General features: G+C 44.4%; 1 protein-coding gene across 3 annotated transcripts in view; it reads right to left on the reverse strand.

Moving 5' to 3' along the window:
- LOC130191056 (BTB/POZ domain-containing protein 3-like) overlaps window positions 1-15718 on the reverse strand; it is a 28419-nt gene extending 12701 nt beyond the window's left edge. Inside the window, exons 1-2 of one of the 3 annotated variants that reach the window (XR_008831097.1) lie at window positions 15538-15718; window positions 14121-15250 (exon numbers count right to left, since the gene is read on the reverse strand). Coding sequence is in view for 1 of the 3 variants with exons in the window: in XM_056410718.1 (XP_056266693.1) it covers window positions 15538-15618 (81 nt within the window). In the remaining 2 variants the exon portion in view is untranslated. Of the gene's footprint in view, window positions 1-14120; window positions 15362-15537 lie in introns of those variants that run through there. The other 2 variants (XR_008831096.1, XM_056410718.1) reach the window with 2 other exon arrangements.
- Between the last annotated feature and the right edge of the window lie 202 nt (window positions 15719-15920).

The raw sequence follows: 15920 nt of genomic DNA on the forward strand, positions 1-15920 counted from the left end.
GATATTCATGTAATTTGCATGCAAAATAGGTCTACCCGAACCAGCGGACAAAAAATTCAACCCGCTGCAACACTTCAAAAGTAGCCCAATTCCGCAGGAAAACAGCGGACCTGGCAACACTGCTTTCTGGGCTGAGGGAATGATACCGGTCTCTGATTGGCCGAATAGTCCAGTCACGTGAAGTAAGAAACGATGTGATTGGCCAGGGCGCACATTTTTGCGCCCCAAGATTCACGTTTCATCCGCCAATGAGAAGCCGTCCTTGCCGAAACGACCGTGAAATGTTTGCTCGCTGCCGCACACACACATTTGGCCGGTGCACCGAAAATGGGGCGGGGCTTCTCTCCGGGATAATGAGTGGCGATATATTATTTATGTCACATTTAAATGAAGTGGTTGTTGACAGGCTGACTGTCTCCCACACACATTTAGCGCGTCAACACGGTATATTTACTATTTAAATGATTTGGTATATAATGTTTTTTGACAGTATATATTATATTCTTTTCTTCTTTTTTTTTTTCATCTCAAAATTGTAAGAGGGGCGCCCTAGCGCCCTCTATGGACGCACCGCCACTGGTTCTCACTCACCGTAGTGATGGCGTGTTTCTGGTCTCCTGGGGACAGAAGGTCTCGTGTTGACGTGTCCTCCCCTTGATGAAGTCCTCCTCAGTCTCAGGTGTGATGAAGACGCGTAATAGTCAGGCTGTGGGTGGGAGAGTCTTTACCTGGAAGGAGAAGTAGTTCAGTCTCGTCAGGGATCATTTTCAGGTGGTGTCTGGATCTCCACTGAGAGACGCCCACAGTTGGTGTCATCAGCATAGCTATGGTAGGAAACGCCAGAGCTGAGAGAGTTGGTGTAAAAAGAGAAGAGGAGGGGATCCAGGACGGAGCCCTGAGGTACCCCACTAGTGAGAGGACAAGGTTCAGACACAACTCCTCTCCAGGTTACCTGGTGAGTGCGGTCGTTGAGGTAGGATGAGAAGAGGGAGAGAGCAGAACCTGAGATACCAGGTCCTGAAGGGAGGACATGAGGATCTGGTGGTCCACTGTGTCAAATGCAGCAGAAAGGTCTAGAAGGATAAGGACAGAGGAGAGAGAGGCTGCTCTAGCAGTGTGAAGCTGCTCAGAGACAACGAGGAGGGCAGTCTCTGTTGAGAGGCCCGCCTTGAAACCAGAAATTATTTTTCCTTTTCTACAAATAATTGAATTCTATTTTTAATCAAATGTTCTTCTTTTCTTCCTCAATGTGTGTAGAGATGGCTTCTGCAAACCTTCTGCTGTCTGAAGATCAGTTCCTGTGCTCCGTCTGTCTGGATGTGTTCACTGATCCAGTCACAACACCATGTGGACACAACTTCTGCAAAAAGTGCATCAATCATTACTGGAATACCAACAACCAGAACATGTGTCCACTGTGTCAAAAGGGCCGCAGAGTGAGAGGTCAGAGGGGATCCTCACCACCGAGCGGCGTCCCCGTCCCCCGAGTTGAATCTCTGGGTCGACTCAGCCGACTCTCACATGTCTGCCCCTAGAGACTGATGCTCACGGTAAACACATTCGATCCTGAGCGCGAGGCTTTTGATAAAGTTAGCGGAAGGATTTATGTAACAACATCCGGTTTTGCAAAGTTAGCGGAAAGAACCACGTGAAACATCCGTTTTTCAAAATAAGATGTCGACAAATCATACACTAGCGCAGTGGTTCTCAAATGGGGGTCCGCGTACCTCTGGGGGTACGTGAGATTTTTTAAAAATCTATTTAAAATTAGCATCCATTCAAAAGTGTGCGCGGCTGAGCGATGCGCGCGCTGGCGAGAAGAGTTGTTGACGGGGGGGGGGGGGGAGTCGGAGATCGGAGTTGTGTTAACGCGACACGTAGAGACAGAGATGACATGCTGCTGTAGAGACGACCAACAACAGACGTATTGGAAGCTCATTCTGCGCATGCGTTAAATGCGCTAAAAAAATTAACTAATTAATCCTGTAATTTAATCAGAACGCATTATTTTTCACAGCACGAATACATATTCAATAAAACACAAGTGTAAGTTCATAAACTGAATTGTATATTAAGTAGGCAATTTAATTAAATTATCCTAAAAACCCAGTCTCCCCCATATCAGGATGGTTTGACCCAACGTGGCACACGCTAACGGTCATGACCCGTCTATCACTGCCGGCATTTAAACTCAAATAATGAAGTCGTGGTTGAAGCGGAGCAGCAATGCTGCTGAAAACACGGAGGGACAAGTGCCAAAGAAGGCCAAACCAGAGCCGGCAAAATCCTGTCAGTTTTCCGACGACTATGTTTTAATGGGATTTACGTCCACGAGTTGCAACCCACCCAAGCCGTTGTGTTTCTTCTGTGGGGAGAGGTGAGCCAACAGTAGCATGAAGCCAGCCCATCTTGAGCGCCATCTCAAGACAAAACATGCAAATTACGCTGGTAAGCCACCTGCATTTTTCAAGAGGAAACTCTCTGAATTCCGGTCATCTCAAGAAACAATGCGTAAAGCCTCCACGACATCAGCCAAAGCCCTGGAGGCATCTTATGCGGTGTCTTTGCTCATAGCTAAAGCCAAGAAACCACACACCATCGCCGAAGACCTGCTCCTTCCTGCCGCTGTTGTGCTGGCTGAGACATGCTGGACACAAACGCAGCGGAGAAGTTAAAGACTGTGCCTTTGTCAAATGACTCTGTCTGCCGCAGAATAGACAAAATGGGAACAGACATCGAGCAAGTTGTGGGGAAAATTAGCGACTCTTTTTCACTCCAGCTGGATGAATCTACAGATGTCAGTGGAAATGCACAACTTGTTGCTTTTGTAAGATACATCGATACTGACGACATTTATGAGCACATTCTATTCTGCAAAACGTTGGAGGGAAGAACAACAGGAGAGGACATTTTTGATGTTGTTAACAGCTTCTTCTGTGAAAACGGCATGAGCTGGAAATCCTGCCGCAGCATCTGCACGGACGCAGCGGCCTCAATGACGGGCAGCGCGAGAGGACTCATAGCGCATTAAAAAAGAAAACCCCGACATGAAGTGGACTCACTGTGTCATACACAGGGAAGCGTTGGCGTGCAAGAAAATGAGCCCTGTGTTACATGACGTTTTGAACGACAGCGTCAAAGTGATCAACTTCATAAAGTCAAGGCTATGCAATGCACGCCTGTTTCGCCGCCTCTGAAAACATGGGAGCTGAACACACAACACTGCTGCTGCACACAGAAGTACGCTGGCTCTCTCGAGGGAGAATACTCAACCGGCTGTTGGAATTAGGATCTGAAGTACACACCTTTCTGATCGAGCACAGGTCTCCCCATGCCACCTTGTTCCAGGACACAGACTGGCTTGCAAAGCTGTGCTATCTGGCAGATATATTCAGCAAACTGAACGAACTGAATGTGTCTCTGCAGGGCAAGGAGACCAGCATGTTAAACATGTATGACAAGGTGGGTGGCTTCCTGAAGAAAGCAGAGCTGTGGAGAAGGTCCTCTGCAGAGGGAGATTTCACCTGCTTTCCCAGGTGGATGCTTTTCTCTCGTGAGGATGTGGACAGAGCTCCAGTCAAGTCGGTCATTGTGGGACATTTGACCAACGTGATTAAAGATTTTCATTCCTACTTTCCTGACCTGGAGGATAAATCTGTACAGCTGGATTGGGTGAGAAACCCATTTCTCTTGTCTGAAGCAAACAGAAGCTACCTGTCACTTATCAGGAAAAACTCCTGGAAGTGTCATCTGACCATGGCCCAGATGAAGTTTGCCACATCCACACTCACACAGTTTTGGGTGTGTGTGAAGCAGGAGCACCCTGACCTGGGACAGAAAGCTTTGGAGCAGCTACTGCCCTTTGCCTCCACATATTTATGTGAGGCCTCCTTCTCTGCAATGACTGTGATCAAAACAAAGCAAAGAAACAGACTGTGCCTGGAGAAGAGCTTCATCACAGCAGTGGCCTCCCTGCCACCAAGACTGACAAAGATCCTCAGTGAAGCACAAGCACAAGTTTCTCATTAAAATGTAAATGCTAAAGCATTCAGTTTAATGCAATGTTCATTGTTGACAGTTTAATAAATCCGACACTGATGGCACAGTGCTGTGTATTACTACTTTTTTTTTACCAAAGATTATTTGCGCTGGTTAGGGGGTACTTGGCTGAAAAGTATTTCACAGAGGGTACATCACTGAAAAAAGGTTGAGAACCACTGCACTAGCATATCAAAGTAAACAATGAACTGTTGTTGTATCTTTATAGATCGTTTCTGAGATTTAGCTTAAATTATGCTCACATTAAAACATTTTTACTGTACCAAGGAAGAGTTTATAAAAATAAGTCAGACTTTTGCATGTTAAAAAAAGTCCTGTATATAGATTTCCCCAAGAGTTCCAGGAAATGAATAATGCAGATGTGTTCCATACATATCTGAAATCCCCTACAATAGCAATCAAACAATTGTAATGGATCAATTAGGACATTTTTCAAAGTAAAAGTCCTAAATGTTTAAAGAAATCTGTAATTTCTTTCATGTTTGAGGTGCTTTATATATGTATTTCCTCATAGTCCTAGGCAATAATGCTACACAATAAATAGAATGCTTCAATCGACACCGTGATCGGTGATCGGTATTATCGGATCGGCAGATACTGATTTCAGTGATCGGTGATCGGCACAAAAAACCTGATCGGTGCATCTCTAATTTTATTCATTGAAGAGAATAAATGTACATATGTTGTGTGAATATGATGCAGTTGAACTTGACGTTAAAGACACCAAATACATGAAGCTGAAGTTTGACTTTGAGTAAATCAGCTAAATTTGGTCTGTCTGATGTTCACACAGGAAACATTGATTAATAGTTTTGTTGTCATGGAGCTTCATTAAGATTGAGGCCTACTACATTTATATAATGTTTACAGAATACAGGATGTTTTATTGTGTGATTCACGTTAATAAAGAGAATAAATAAATATGTCGTCACTTTAATTTGTTTTGTGAATATTGTTGAGATGACTTATGAACCAAAGAAACCTGTAAACATGATTGTAAAGAACTCAAATAAAGGAGTTGTTGACCACAAGGCCTGAGTAATGCAGTCCATGTCAGCCGGGGCTCGTGAGTATCCCCACTCCCTTTAGTTTTCTACACATTGTAAACTAATTGGTCTGGATGAGGACGGCTCCTCTGGGTTTGTACCTGGCTTTGGTATGAAGGTAATAGCAGCTGCTGTGTTGATTCAGGTAGTTTTTGATTCAACGAGGAGTATCTGTACATTTTACTTCAGAGAGGAATACAAATATCTTTACAGTCTGAATATATTTCTGGAGGAAAGCCATCTGCTTCACTATGGGATGTCATCGATAGCTTCCTGTCTCTCTGTGAATGTAATTGGCTTATGAAAAGCCTGTTGTTGTTGTTGTTGTTGTGGTTTCTCATTTATTTGTGGAAGGTTCAAATGTTCCAAGTAGTTAATCTGAGTCACTTTTATGTATTTATGATGTGTATCGTGATTTGTAATAACTGGTAAAAAAATCTAATTATATCTCACCGGATTTAAAACAAAGGAGGCAAAAGGCCAGACGACTGTGTGAGTCTCAGGGAGGTGAAGGTGAGGTTTACACCCACAGAGCTGCAGGTAAGAGGCGGAGCCACCCTGAGGAGGAGAGCTGCTGCGTCACACCCCGGAAACCACACGTTGGTCCGGCAGAAACACTGCAGCGGAGACGAGTCTCTGCTTTTCTCTCAATTCAAAGTGACTTCATCAGAGTCTCTTACAAACACTGGTGAGTACATCTGATTATATTTACACCTGTAACCACCAGGATTAACGCAACACCTTAGCTTTAGGGCTCGATCACACCAGCCGCTTCAAACGCGCCGTGGTAAAAACGTGCCTGTGGAGTGCGCGCGCTCTATGCGATACAACTTCATTTACAAAATGGAGTCAAGCAGCCGTCGCGCTCTTGCTGTGTTGTGGGATGAAGAGGAGGAGAACGCCCCATAAAAGCGGCGGTTATACCGCTAATATGAGTGTCTCGTCGGGGATTGCCTTTTACTTTTGAATTTCCCGCCGTTCATACCACAAGAAAACAGGAAGGAGAGCCCGCCTCCTGCTTGATCCGATTGGCTGCCTTCGGCCTCTTGCTTGATCCGATTGGCTGCATTGAGCCTCTTGCTTGATCCGATTGGCTGCATTGGGCCTCTTGTTTTTGTGCTCAAATCTTTTATTGGTTTTCGAAATATATGCAAAAGAAAAGATGAACACACTGTACATATACAAAGATACTCAGACAAAAACCATACAAAAAATATATTATATATATACGGGTAGACACGCAAAAACCTGCACACAGTATTTTGCTTATTCATTCTTCAACATTTTTAGAGTAGTCACATATTCATTCTTTTGGCCTAATCTAGTTTTATTCAGATGCGAAGAACATGAGATTGCTGTAATCCTTATGCAACCTTTGATGGCACTCTATAGAATACACGGATCATTAGTGGTCCCAGCATTTCCTGAAATATAAACAGTAAAGGCATCTCGAAAGTAGGTGCACAACTCATTATTTCTTCATTATTTCTGCTGTTCTTTAACTCACTTTTGACTTATTCTGTGCTCCTTTGCAAGAGGAGCGAGGTTGAGTCTGTCGGCACGACTTTGATCTTGTTTCTTAATTAAAAGACATACAAATAATTACACCGTTTTTTTCCCCTTTTCAACAAATAATGAAACTATTTTTAATATAATGTTCTTTTCTTCCTCAATGTGTGTAGATATGGCTTCTGCAAACTTTCTGCCGTCTGAAGATCAGTTCCTGTGCTCCGTCTGTCTGGATGTGTTCACTGATCCAGTCACAACACCATGTGGACACAACTTCTGCAAAAACTGCATCAATGATTACTGGAATACCAACAACCAGAACATGTGTCCGATGTGTACAAAGGTTTTCTTCTCAAGACCTGAGCTGCTCGTCAACACTTTGTTCTCTGGGATGGTTTCTCAGTTCAGACAGTTTGCTGAACAAAAAGCCAGAAGAAGCAGCAGCTCAAAGCAACAAGAGTCCAGACCAGGAGAAGTTCCCTGTGACGTCTGCACTGGAACCAAACTGAAGGCCCTGAAGTCCTGCCTGGTGTGTCTGGTCTCCTACTGTGAGACTCACCTGGAGCCTCACCTGACAGCTTCACGCCTGAAGAGACATCAGCTGATGGACCCTGTGGAGAACCTGGAAGACAGGATGTGTCTGAAGCACGATAAACCTCTGGAGCTGTTCTGTAGGACCGACCAGACGTGTGTCTGCATGCTCTGCACTGTGTTGGACCACAAGATGCACAATGTTGTTCCTCTGAAACAAGAATGTGAAGGAAAGAAGGTGGAGCTGCAGAAGACAGAGGCTGAAACTCAGGAGATGATCCAGAAGAGACGACTGAAGATTCAGGAGGTCCAACACAACGTGAAGCTCAGTGAGGAAGATGCAGACCGAGAGAAAGCAGAAGGTGTTCAGGTCTTCACTGGTCTGAAGGAGTCTGTGGAGAGGAAACTGAAGGAGCTCATCACTACGATAGAAGAGAAGCAGAGAAGCACCAAGAAACAGGCTGAAGACGCCATCAGAGAGATGGAACAGGAGATCTCTGATCTGATGAAGAGGAGCACTGAGGTGGAGAAGCTCTCCCTCTCTGAAGACCACCTCCACGTCCTCCAGAGTGTCCAGTCCCTCAACATCCACCATCCACCACCCACCAAGGACTGGTCTCAGGTCAGTGTTCCTCCAGCATCACATGAGGGGACTGTGAGGAGAGCTGTGTCTCAGCTGGAGGAGACGCTCAGGAACATGATGAAGACGCTGGTTGAAGTTGAGATGAAGAGGGTCCAGAAGTTTGCAGTGGACTTGACTCTTGATCCTGAAACAGCTCATCATCAACTCATCCTGTCTGATGACAGGAAACAAGTGAATGATACTGATGTGAAGAATCTCCCAAACAACCCAGAGGTTCTACTTGTATTTGTGTCTTAGCAAAGCAAAGTTTCTCTTCAGGCAGATTTTACTTTGAGGTTCAAGTTAAAGGAAAAACTGAATGGACTTTAGGAGTGACCAGAGAGTCGATCAACAGGAAAGAAGAGATCACATGGAGTCCTGAAGATGGTATCTGGACTATATGGTTAACAAGCGGAAACGAGTATAAAGCTCTTGCTGGTCCTCCAGTTCTTCTCTCCCTGAAGTCTGGGCCTCAGAAGGTGGGGGTGTTTGTGGACTATGAGGAGGGTCTGGTCTCCTTCTATGACGTAGAAGCTGCAGCTCTCATCTGCTCCTTTACTGGCTGCTCCTTCAAGGAGAAACTCCTCCCATACTTCAGTCCTGGTCTTAATTATGATGGTATAAACTCTGCTCCTCTGATCATCTCTCCTGTTGGAGTAAACTAATCACTCTCTTTGGTTATTGTAATGATTTTCTTCATTGAAGAGAATAAATGTACATATCTTGTCTTCATATCATGCAGTTGAACTTGACATCTTACTGTTTACTGTGGTGATTGATTTACATGTCATTATTAAATGTATCCCGTTATATATAAACACATTAATCTCTTAAACTCTGCATCATGACACATATGTACAATATCAATTCAAATCTTTGTTAAATCTAAGACATTTATTTCCACGTCCAGAAGAAAGATCCAGAAAAGTAAAGCCTGGTTGACAGAAGTTGTTTCATGACAAATAAATTGTATTCTGTGACTTTCATAATAAAAGATGTTTACAAGCAAAACAAGACTTTTTAAAATAAATATTATTTTTACAGTTCTTACAAGTCCATCTGAAACTGTCTCAGGATGATTTTAGTAACTAGTAACTGAATCTGTGGTTTTAGTTTAGTCTCACTCTGACTTTCCTGCTTTTGTTACTTCATTGATCACTTCATTTCCTCTAGTAGTTTCACAACAATAGTTTAAGGCTTTTATTGCGGAAGCAGCTGGAGGAAATGTGGATGCGTTAGTCATCAGTAAGCAGAGCTTGTTGTCAGAGCTGTCTTTAACTCACTTTGGACTATTCTGTGCTGCTTTGCAAGAGGAGCGAGGTTGAGTGTCGGCACGACTTTGATCTTGGTTTTATGTCAAAGTTAAAAGCTTTTACCTTACATTTAATTTAGCTGACACTTTTATCCAGCGACTTACAATAAGTACTAACATGCTATCCTTTTTTTAATGAAGATATAGTCGGAAAAGAAGTGTTCTGCGGTAGACGATTGGGGAGATTTAGAGACAACTCTGTCCTGATGTCATCTTGGGAGCTTGTTTCACCAATGAGGAGCCGACAGCAAAACAGTCGTGACTTTGTTGAGTGTTTAGCTCGGAGGAACAAGCCGATTGGTAGATGCTGAGTGGAGTGAACGGGGTGGGGTGTAAGGTTTGACCAAGTCCTGGACGTAGACCCGATCTGTTTGCAGCTCGCTACGCAAGTACCAATGTTTGGGAAGGGTGAGCAAATGACACAGCCTAGAGCAGTGGTCACCAACCTTTTTGAGCCCAAGATCCCTGACCTCCGCCTTCATGACCGGCAAGATCTACCTATTGAGGCGTTGAGAGAAAACGACGGTCCAGACTGGACTCATGACTTTTTATTTGGCCTAATTGTCATTTTGGTCCAGCGTTCAAATTGATGTGACCAGGAAACACAGAATTTAAGTGTAATATAACAAGTAAGATATTTGTTAACCGCACAATATATGAACAAGAAAAAACACATTTGCAATGAGCAGCTGGATGAACTACCAATATAAATGTTGTATTTATTTACATTACAACACAACACTGACAACATGATCAGTCAGTGCAACTCATGTAAGTTCAGCTCTCATCATAATGCCATCAAGTCATGTGACTCCAGTCAGTGTGATGGCTGTGACTGAACTCTGCATCTATGCATCTATGCTTTTTCAAATAATAGAATAAATGCAATTGCAATCACTTTCAAGTAAACCAGATTGCTCCATCAGACAAGGAAAAAAAAGCTCAATGTTGAGCTTTGTTGTGATGGGCAAAAGCAGAAAAGCCCAACTCACGGAGGTAAGACCTGGCAAGTCGCCAAGAATTCGGCTGTCGCAAGAGTGAGGCGAACCTCCCGTTAATGCCAGAACGTAAACATGTACGAAGGTACAAAGGCATTTCAACATGTATTTATTGATGACTTAGTTTTATGTGGGTGTACTTTGAGGTTGTGTAATATTAGTGCTGTGAAAAACGCATTAACTCAGTTAATTAAATTACAGGTTTAACTAGTTATTTTTTTTAACGCATTTAACGCATGCGCAGAATGAGCTTCCAATCCGTTTGTTGTTGGTCGTCTCGAACCAGCAGCGTGTCATTCTGTCTCACGTGTCGCGTTAACACGACTCCGATCTCCGCCAAAGTGACTTGCACCTCCCCGCCAACAACCTTGTTTCGACTTTAACTTCCTGTAGATTCAGGGGTCTCAACCGTCGCCGATCGCGACCTGCCAGTCGATCGCGACCTGCCAATCGCGCGCGAGTGCCTGTAGATCGATGACATTAAAAAGATTGGCCCGCCCTGACATGTTCTCTAGAGCACGCCTTTTGTTCTTTTATTAAACCAACGCCTGCTGTTGATCGTATCTCCACAGCAGCATGTCATTTCTGTCTCTTCGCGCATGCTACACTTATCGATTCGCGACTCGCCTGCCATACAGAGCCTCCGTGCGATCTGGACAAAGCAAAACAAAAGTCACTTGTCAATCTGTCCACCTGTCCGGGTGAGGTTTCAGCTTTGCAGCGGTGTCCCCCCGTCCCTTTCATCACGGCCCAGTTCATGAAGAAAACTCCACACAGTCAGTTTGTCTCAGCAGCTGCTAGAGGAAGACTAGAGGCCTTTAGATTGTATCATGGTGGAGTTAATGGTTGACAAACAAGAGAAAAATGTTCTGTTTAACCTCCTGTTACCTTTACATGTACTAACATATTTTACCCTCAATTTGACCCCAGCAATTAAAACCCAGAAAATTATTAGAATTAATATTTCCCAAGTTTAAGTGTGAGGTACTTTATGTTTGTTTGTTGACTACCCTAAATAGCCCATTAAATATATAAAAAGTTGATATTTCTGATATATTTGACACAGTGAAAAGGAGCCTGGGGTCAAATTGACCCCAAAGAACACCGACATTAAACATTGAATGTGGTCAAATTGACCCGGAAGGTAACAGGAGGGTTAAACATTCTGTTTAGGATGAAGATGTATTAATGTTCCATATGGAAGAAAACTGCTAAATAACTGCTGAGTTGCAGCACCATTGTATAGAAGAATGTATAAATGTATATATCCGTTTTTGTCATGAATCTCTGTTCTCACAAAATATACCGAATATCGGTAATATGTGATTAATCATGATTAATCCACAGAAACCCTGTGATTAACCTGATTAAAAATTTGAATCGTCTCACAGCCCTAGTAATATGTGAGTTATCAATAAAGGTCTTTCTGCATTTCCCTGCGCCCACACCTGTAGTGGTACGCCCTCTAACGAGCACAGCTGACAACACGGCTGTCAGAGAACCCGCTTTCAGGCGTCATGAATCAGGCGGAGATGTTTCTGACGCCAATCTTCCAGTCAGAATGAAATGTTTCAGAAGACACCTCAGAAAATGTTCAAAACAAGGAACAATGTGTTTCTGAATTTATTTCATTTTATTTTGGGGATCGACAGGCAACGTCTCCGAGATCGACCGATCGACGGGTTGGCGACCACTGGCCTAGAGAGTTGGTGTTCATAGAGAAGAGGAGGGGATCCAGGACGGAGCCCTGAGGTACCCCACTAGTGAGAGGACAAGGTTCAGACTCCTCTCCAGGTTACCTGGTGAGTGCGGTCGTTGAGGTAGGATGAGAAGAGGGAGAGAGCAGAACCTGAGATACCAGGTCCTGAAGGGAGGACATGAGGATCTGGTGGTCCACTGTGTCAAATGCATCAGAAAGGTCTAGAAGGATAAGGACAGAGGAGAGAGAAGCTGCTCTAGCAGTGTGAAGGCTGCTCAGAGACAACGAGGAGGGCAGTCTCTGTTGAGAGCCCGCCTTGAAACAGAAATTATTTATTTCAACAAATAATTGAATTCTATTTTGAATAGAATGTTCTTCTTTTCTTCCTCAATGTGTGTAGATGGCTTCTGCAAACCTTCTGCTGTCTGAAGACCAGTTCCTGTGCTCCGTCTGTCTGGATGTGTTCACTGATCCAGTCACAACACCATGTGGACACAACTTCTGCAAAAAGTGCATCAATGATTACTGGAATACCAACAACTGGAACATGTGTCCACTGTGTAAAAAGGTTTTCTTCTCAAGACCTGAGCTGCTCGTCAACACCTTCATGTCTGAGATGGTTTCTCAGTTCAGACAGTCGACTCAGCAGAAAGCCAGCAGCAGCAGCTCAGAGCAACAAGAGTCCAGACCAGGAGAAGTTCCCTGTGACGTCTGCACTGGAACCAAACTGAAGGCCCTGAAGTCCTGCCTGGTGTGTCTGGCCTCCTACTGTGAGACTCACCTGGAGCCTCACCTGACAGCTTCACGCCTGAAGAGACATCAGCTGATGGACCCTGTGGAGAACCTGGAAGACAGGATGTGTCTGAAGCACGATAAACCTCTGGAGCTGTTCTGTAGGACCGACCAGACGTGTGTCTGCATGCTCTGCACTGTGTTGGACCACAAGATGCACAATGTTGTTCCTCTGAAACAAGAATGTGAAGGAAAGAAGGTGGAGCTGCAGAAGACAGAGGCTGAAACTCAGGAGATGATCCAGAAGAGACTGAAGATTCAGGAGGTCCAACACAACGTGAAGCTCAGTGAGGAAGATGCAGACCGAGAGAAAGCAGAAGGTGTTCAGGTCTTCACTGGTCTGAAGGAGTCTGTGGAGAAAACTGAACGAGCTCATCACTACGATAGAAGAGAAGCAGAGAAGCACCAAGAAACAGGCTGAAGACGCCATCAGAGAGATGGAACAGGAGATCTCTGATCTGATGAAGAGGAGCACTGAGGTGGAGAAGCTCTCCGTCTCTGAAGACCACCTCCACCTCCTCCAGAGTGTCCAGTCCCTCAACATCCACCATCCACCACCCACCAAGGACTGGTCTCAGGTCAGTGTTCCTCCAGCATCACATGAGGGGACTGTGAGGAGAGCTGTGTCTCAGCTGGAGGAGACGCTCAGTAACATGATGAAGACGCTGGTTGCTGAAGTTGAGATGAAGAGGCTCCAGAAGTTTGCAGTGGACGTGACTCTTGATCCTGAAACAGCTCATCATGACCTCATCCTGTCTGATGACGGGAAACAAGTGAAACATGCTCGGGTACAGCAGCCACGTCTCCCCGACAATCCACAGAGGTTCTCTTCTTGTCCCTGTGTTTTAGGAACACAGAAGTTCTCTTCAGAAAAACTTTATTATGAGGTTCAAGTTAAACAAAAGACTGAATGGATTTTAGGAGTGGCCAGAGAGTCGGCCAACAGGAAGGGACTCATCACACCGAGTCCTCAGAACGGTTACTGGACTTTATGGTTGTCAAATGGAAATGAGTATAAAGCTCTTGATGACCCTCCAGTTGTTCTCCCCCTGAGGTCTGTCCCTCAGAAGGTGGGGGTGTTTGTGGACTATGAGGAGGGTCTGGTCTCCTTCTATGACGTAGAAGCTGCAGCTCTCATCTACTCCTTTACTGGCTGCTCCTTCAAGGAGAAACTCCTCCCATTCTTCGATCCTGGTCTTAATTATGATGGTATAAACTCTGCTCCTCTGATCATCTCTCCTGTTGGAGTAAACTAATCACTTCTCTCACGTCCCTCAAGGGAAGCTATTTAGACTCAACCCTGTGTGGGTTAATGGAATTTTAAATCTGGATGAATACATCGTGCTTATTAATAAAATGTACATAATGTATGCTTTTTTATCGGTACATTTGATTTTCTGATTAATATGAATATCAAACAATTATTATTATTAAATAGTATTATAAATACTGTATAAAACTCAACCTTTAATTTCCAAACGTCATCCTCAATAATCACCGACTCAATCCTGGATCAGGAAACAGAGACATCCAAAAATATGCTTCTTCAATATAGAATCATATAAAAACTGTTTATTTAATTCTTCCCCTCCACTTTGAAAGAGAAGAAGAAGAGATCACAGAACTATTTACACGTCTGCAACATGGAGGAGACAAGAACAAGGATGTGGTACAAGCACCAGGTCACGTCTTTCACAATAAAAGCACAGGAATCCTTGACCATTCTTTAAATACACATTAAAAAATAAAAATAATAAAGTGTAGAGTTATGAAAACGGAAGAAGTCGGGAGTGGGATTAAGCTCTCGTGTTACAAATATATTTTAAAAAAGGTTATTTATTCGTTTTATAATCCGGAATTCAGAGCTCGTCCGTTGCCTCCGCGCTCTCAACATGGCGGCGCGTTGTCGTCTGCTCAGGTAGACGTCGCCCCACGGGGTCTTTACGGTGATGCTCCGAGTGTCACGGAGGAACAACAACAACAACAGTAAACACCTGCACAGGTGAAAACAGAAGCAGGTGCTTCGTTTTGCGTCTGTTTTTTTAAAGTTGACGTCTCGGGAACGTTTTCAAAGTCGGATCGTCGTGAGAGAAAAAGTCAGATGAGCGACATTTAAACGTTTTTAACGTAAAACTGACGGAGCCAGAACAACCTGCCCCGCGCCGCGCATCGGAAAACATCGAGAAGTGTTTTTTAAACGTCGTCGGGGTCAAGCAGGAAAGTGAGGAAGAGACTCGTCTTCTTCAACTCCCGTACGAACCGTTTGAACACGCTCTGACCTCTGGGATTAATAATAATAATAATATCAACAAAGTAAACAGATTAATCATGAGGAACATTGAGCGTGACAAAAGGACAGACAGTGACAGATTCAGACCCCGCCTCCTCACACGAGGTCAGCCAATCAGCACAAAGCAATGCAGAGATTGGTGTGTGTGTGTGTGTGTGTGTGTCTTTGTGGGATTATGATCATAATGTACCATCACACCATGAATAAATGTGCAGTTACACGTGACTCTCCCTTCCTTCTCTGGGCGTCTTCGGTCAGGAATGCTTTGTTCCAATATGACATTTTCACTTTGAGTTCTCGGGTATCTGACACACGGCTTTAGCCGAGACACGGAGCGTCCTGCCCGGGCGTCTCATCCAATCACCGCCGTGTTGACCCGACCTCGACAACCGCTGTAAACAAACAACAACAGAGGCGTGAAGGAACGGGAGCTTCCAGACTTCTTCACGCTCCCATCAAACCGTCTCCAGAGGCTCAGCGGAGCTGCCGACGGCCAGGACGTACTGACGGAGCAGAGCAACGACACCAGATCACCTCGGACTCACACACAGGGCGGGATTATCAAAGGTGACGAGTTCATCAGGTTGTAACCGTCTAAAGTTGGGATGTTGTCCAGTGTTCAGCGGTTCCAGTCAAACGTAAATAGACATGATTCTCTTCTTCTTCTCGAGGGTCTCACCTTGTGCCCCGGGACCCGCTCCGTGCCGCCGGGCGGCCCGACCACAAAGTGAACGTCTGCCATCGTCTCGTTGTTGAACATGACTGAATTCCTACAGGAAACACAACATGTTGTCTTAAAATATGAAAACTAAGAAGTTATATTGAATATTCCATGTGATGGGAGACGGTCAGATCCTTTACTCGAGTCTAAAATCCACCATTCCAAGCTCCAAGTATTATCAGAGAAATGTAGGGGAGAGCGGGGTAATGTGATACACTTTTTACATTTGCTCCCCTCTAGGCGAGCTTTAATTATATATCAGTAAAACGTACACATTTCCCATTAATTCAGGATGTTACCTAGCAATGTACGTTATCAGAATGTCTTTTGGACAAAGGGCA

This window comes from Pseudoliparis swirei, unplaced genomic scaffold, assembly GCF_029220125.1.
Source record: "Pseudoliparis swirei isolate HS2019 ecotype Mariana Trench unplaced genomic scaffold, NWPU_hadal_v1 hadal_26, whole genome shotgun sequence".
NCBI classification, from domain to species: domain Eukaryota; kingdom Metazoa; phylum Chordata; class Actinopteri; order Perciformes; family Liparidae; genus Pseudoliparis; species Pseudoliparis swirei.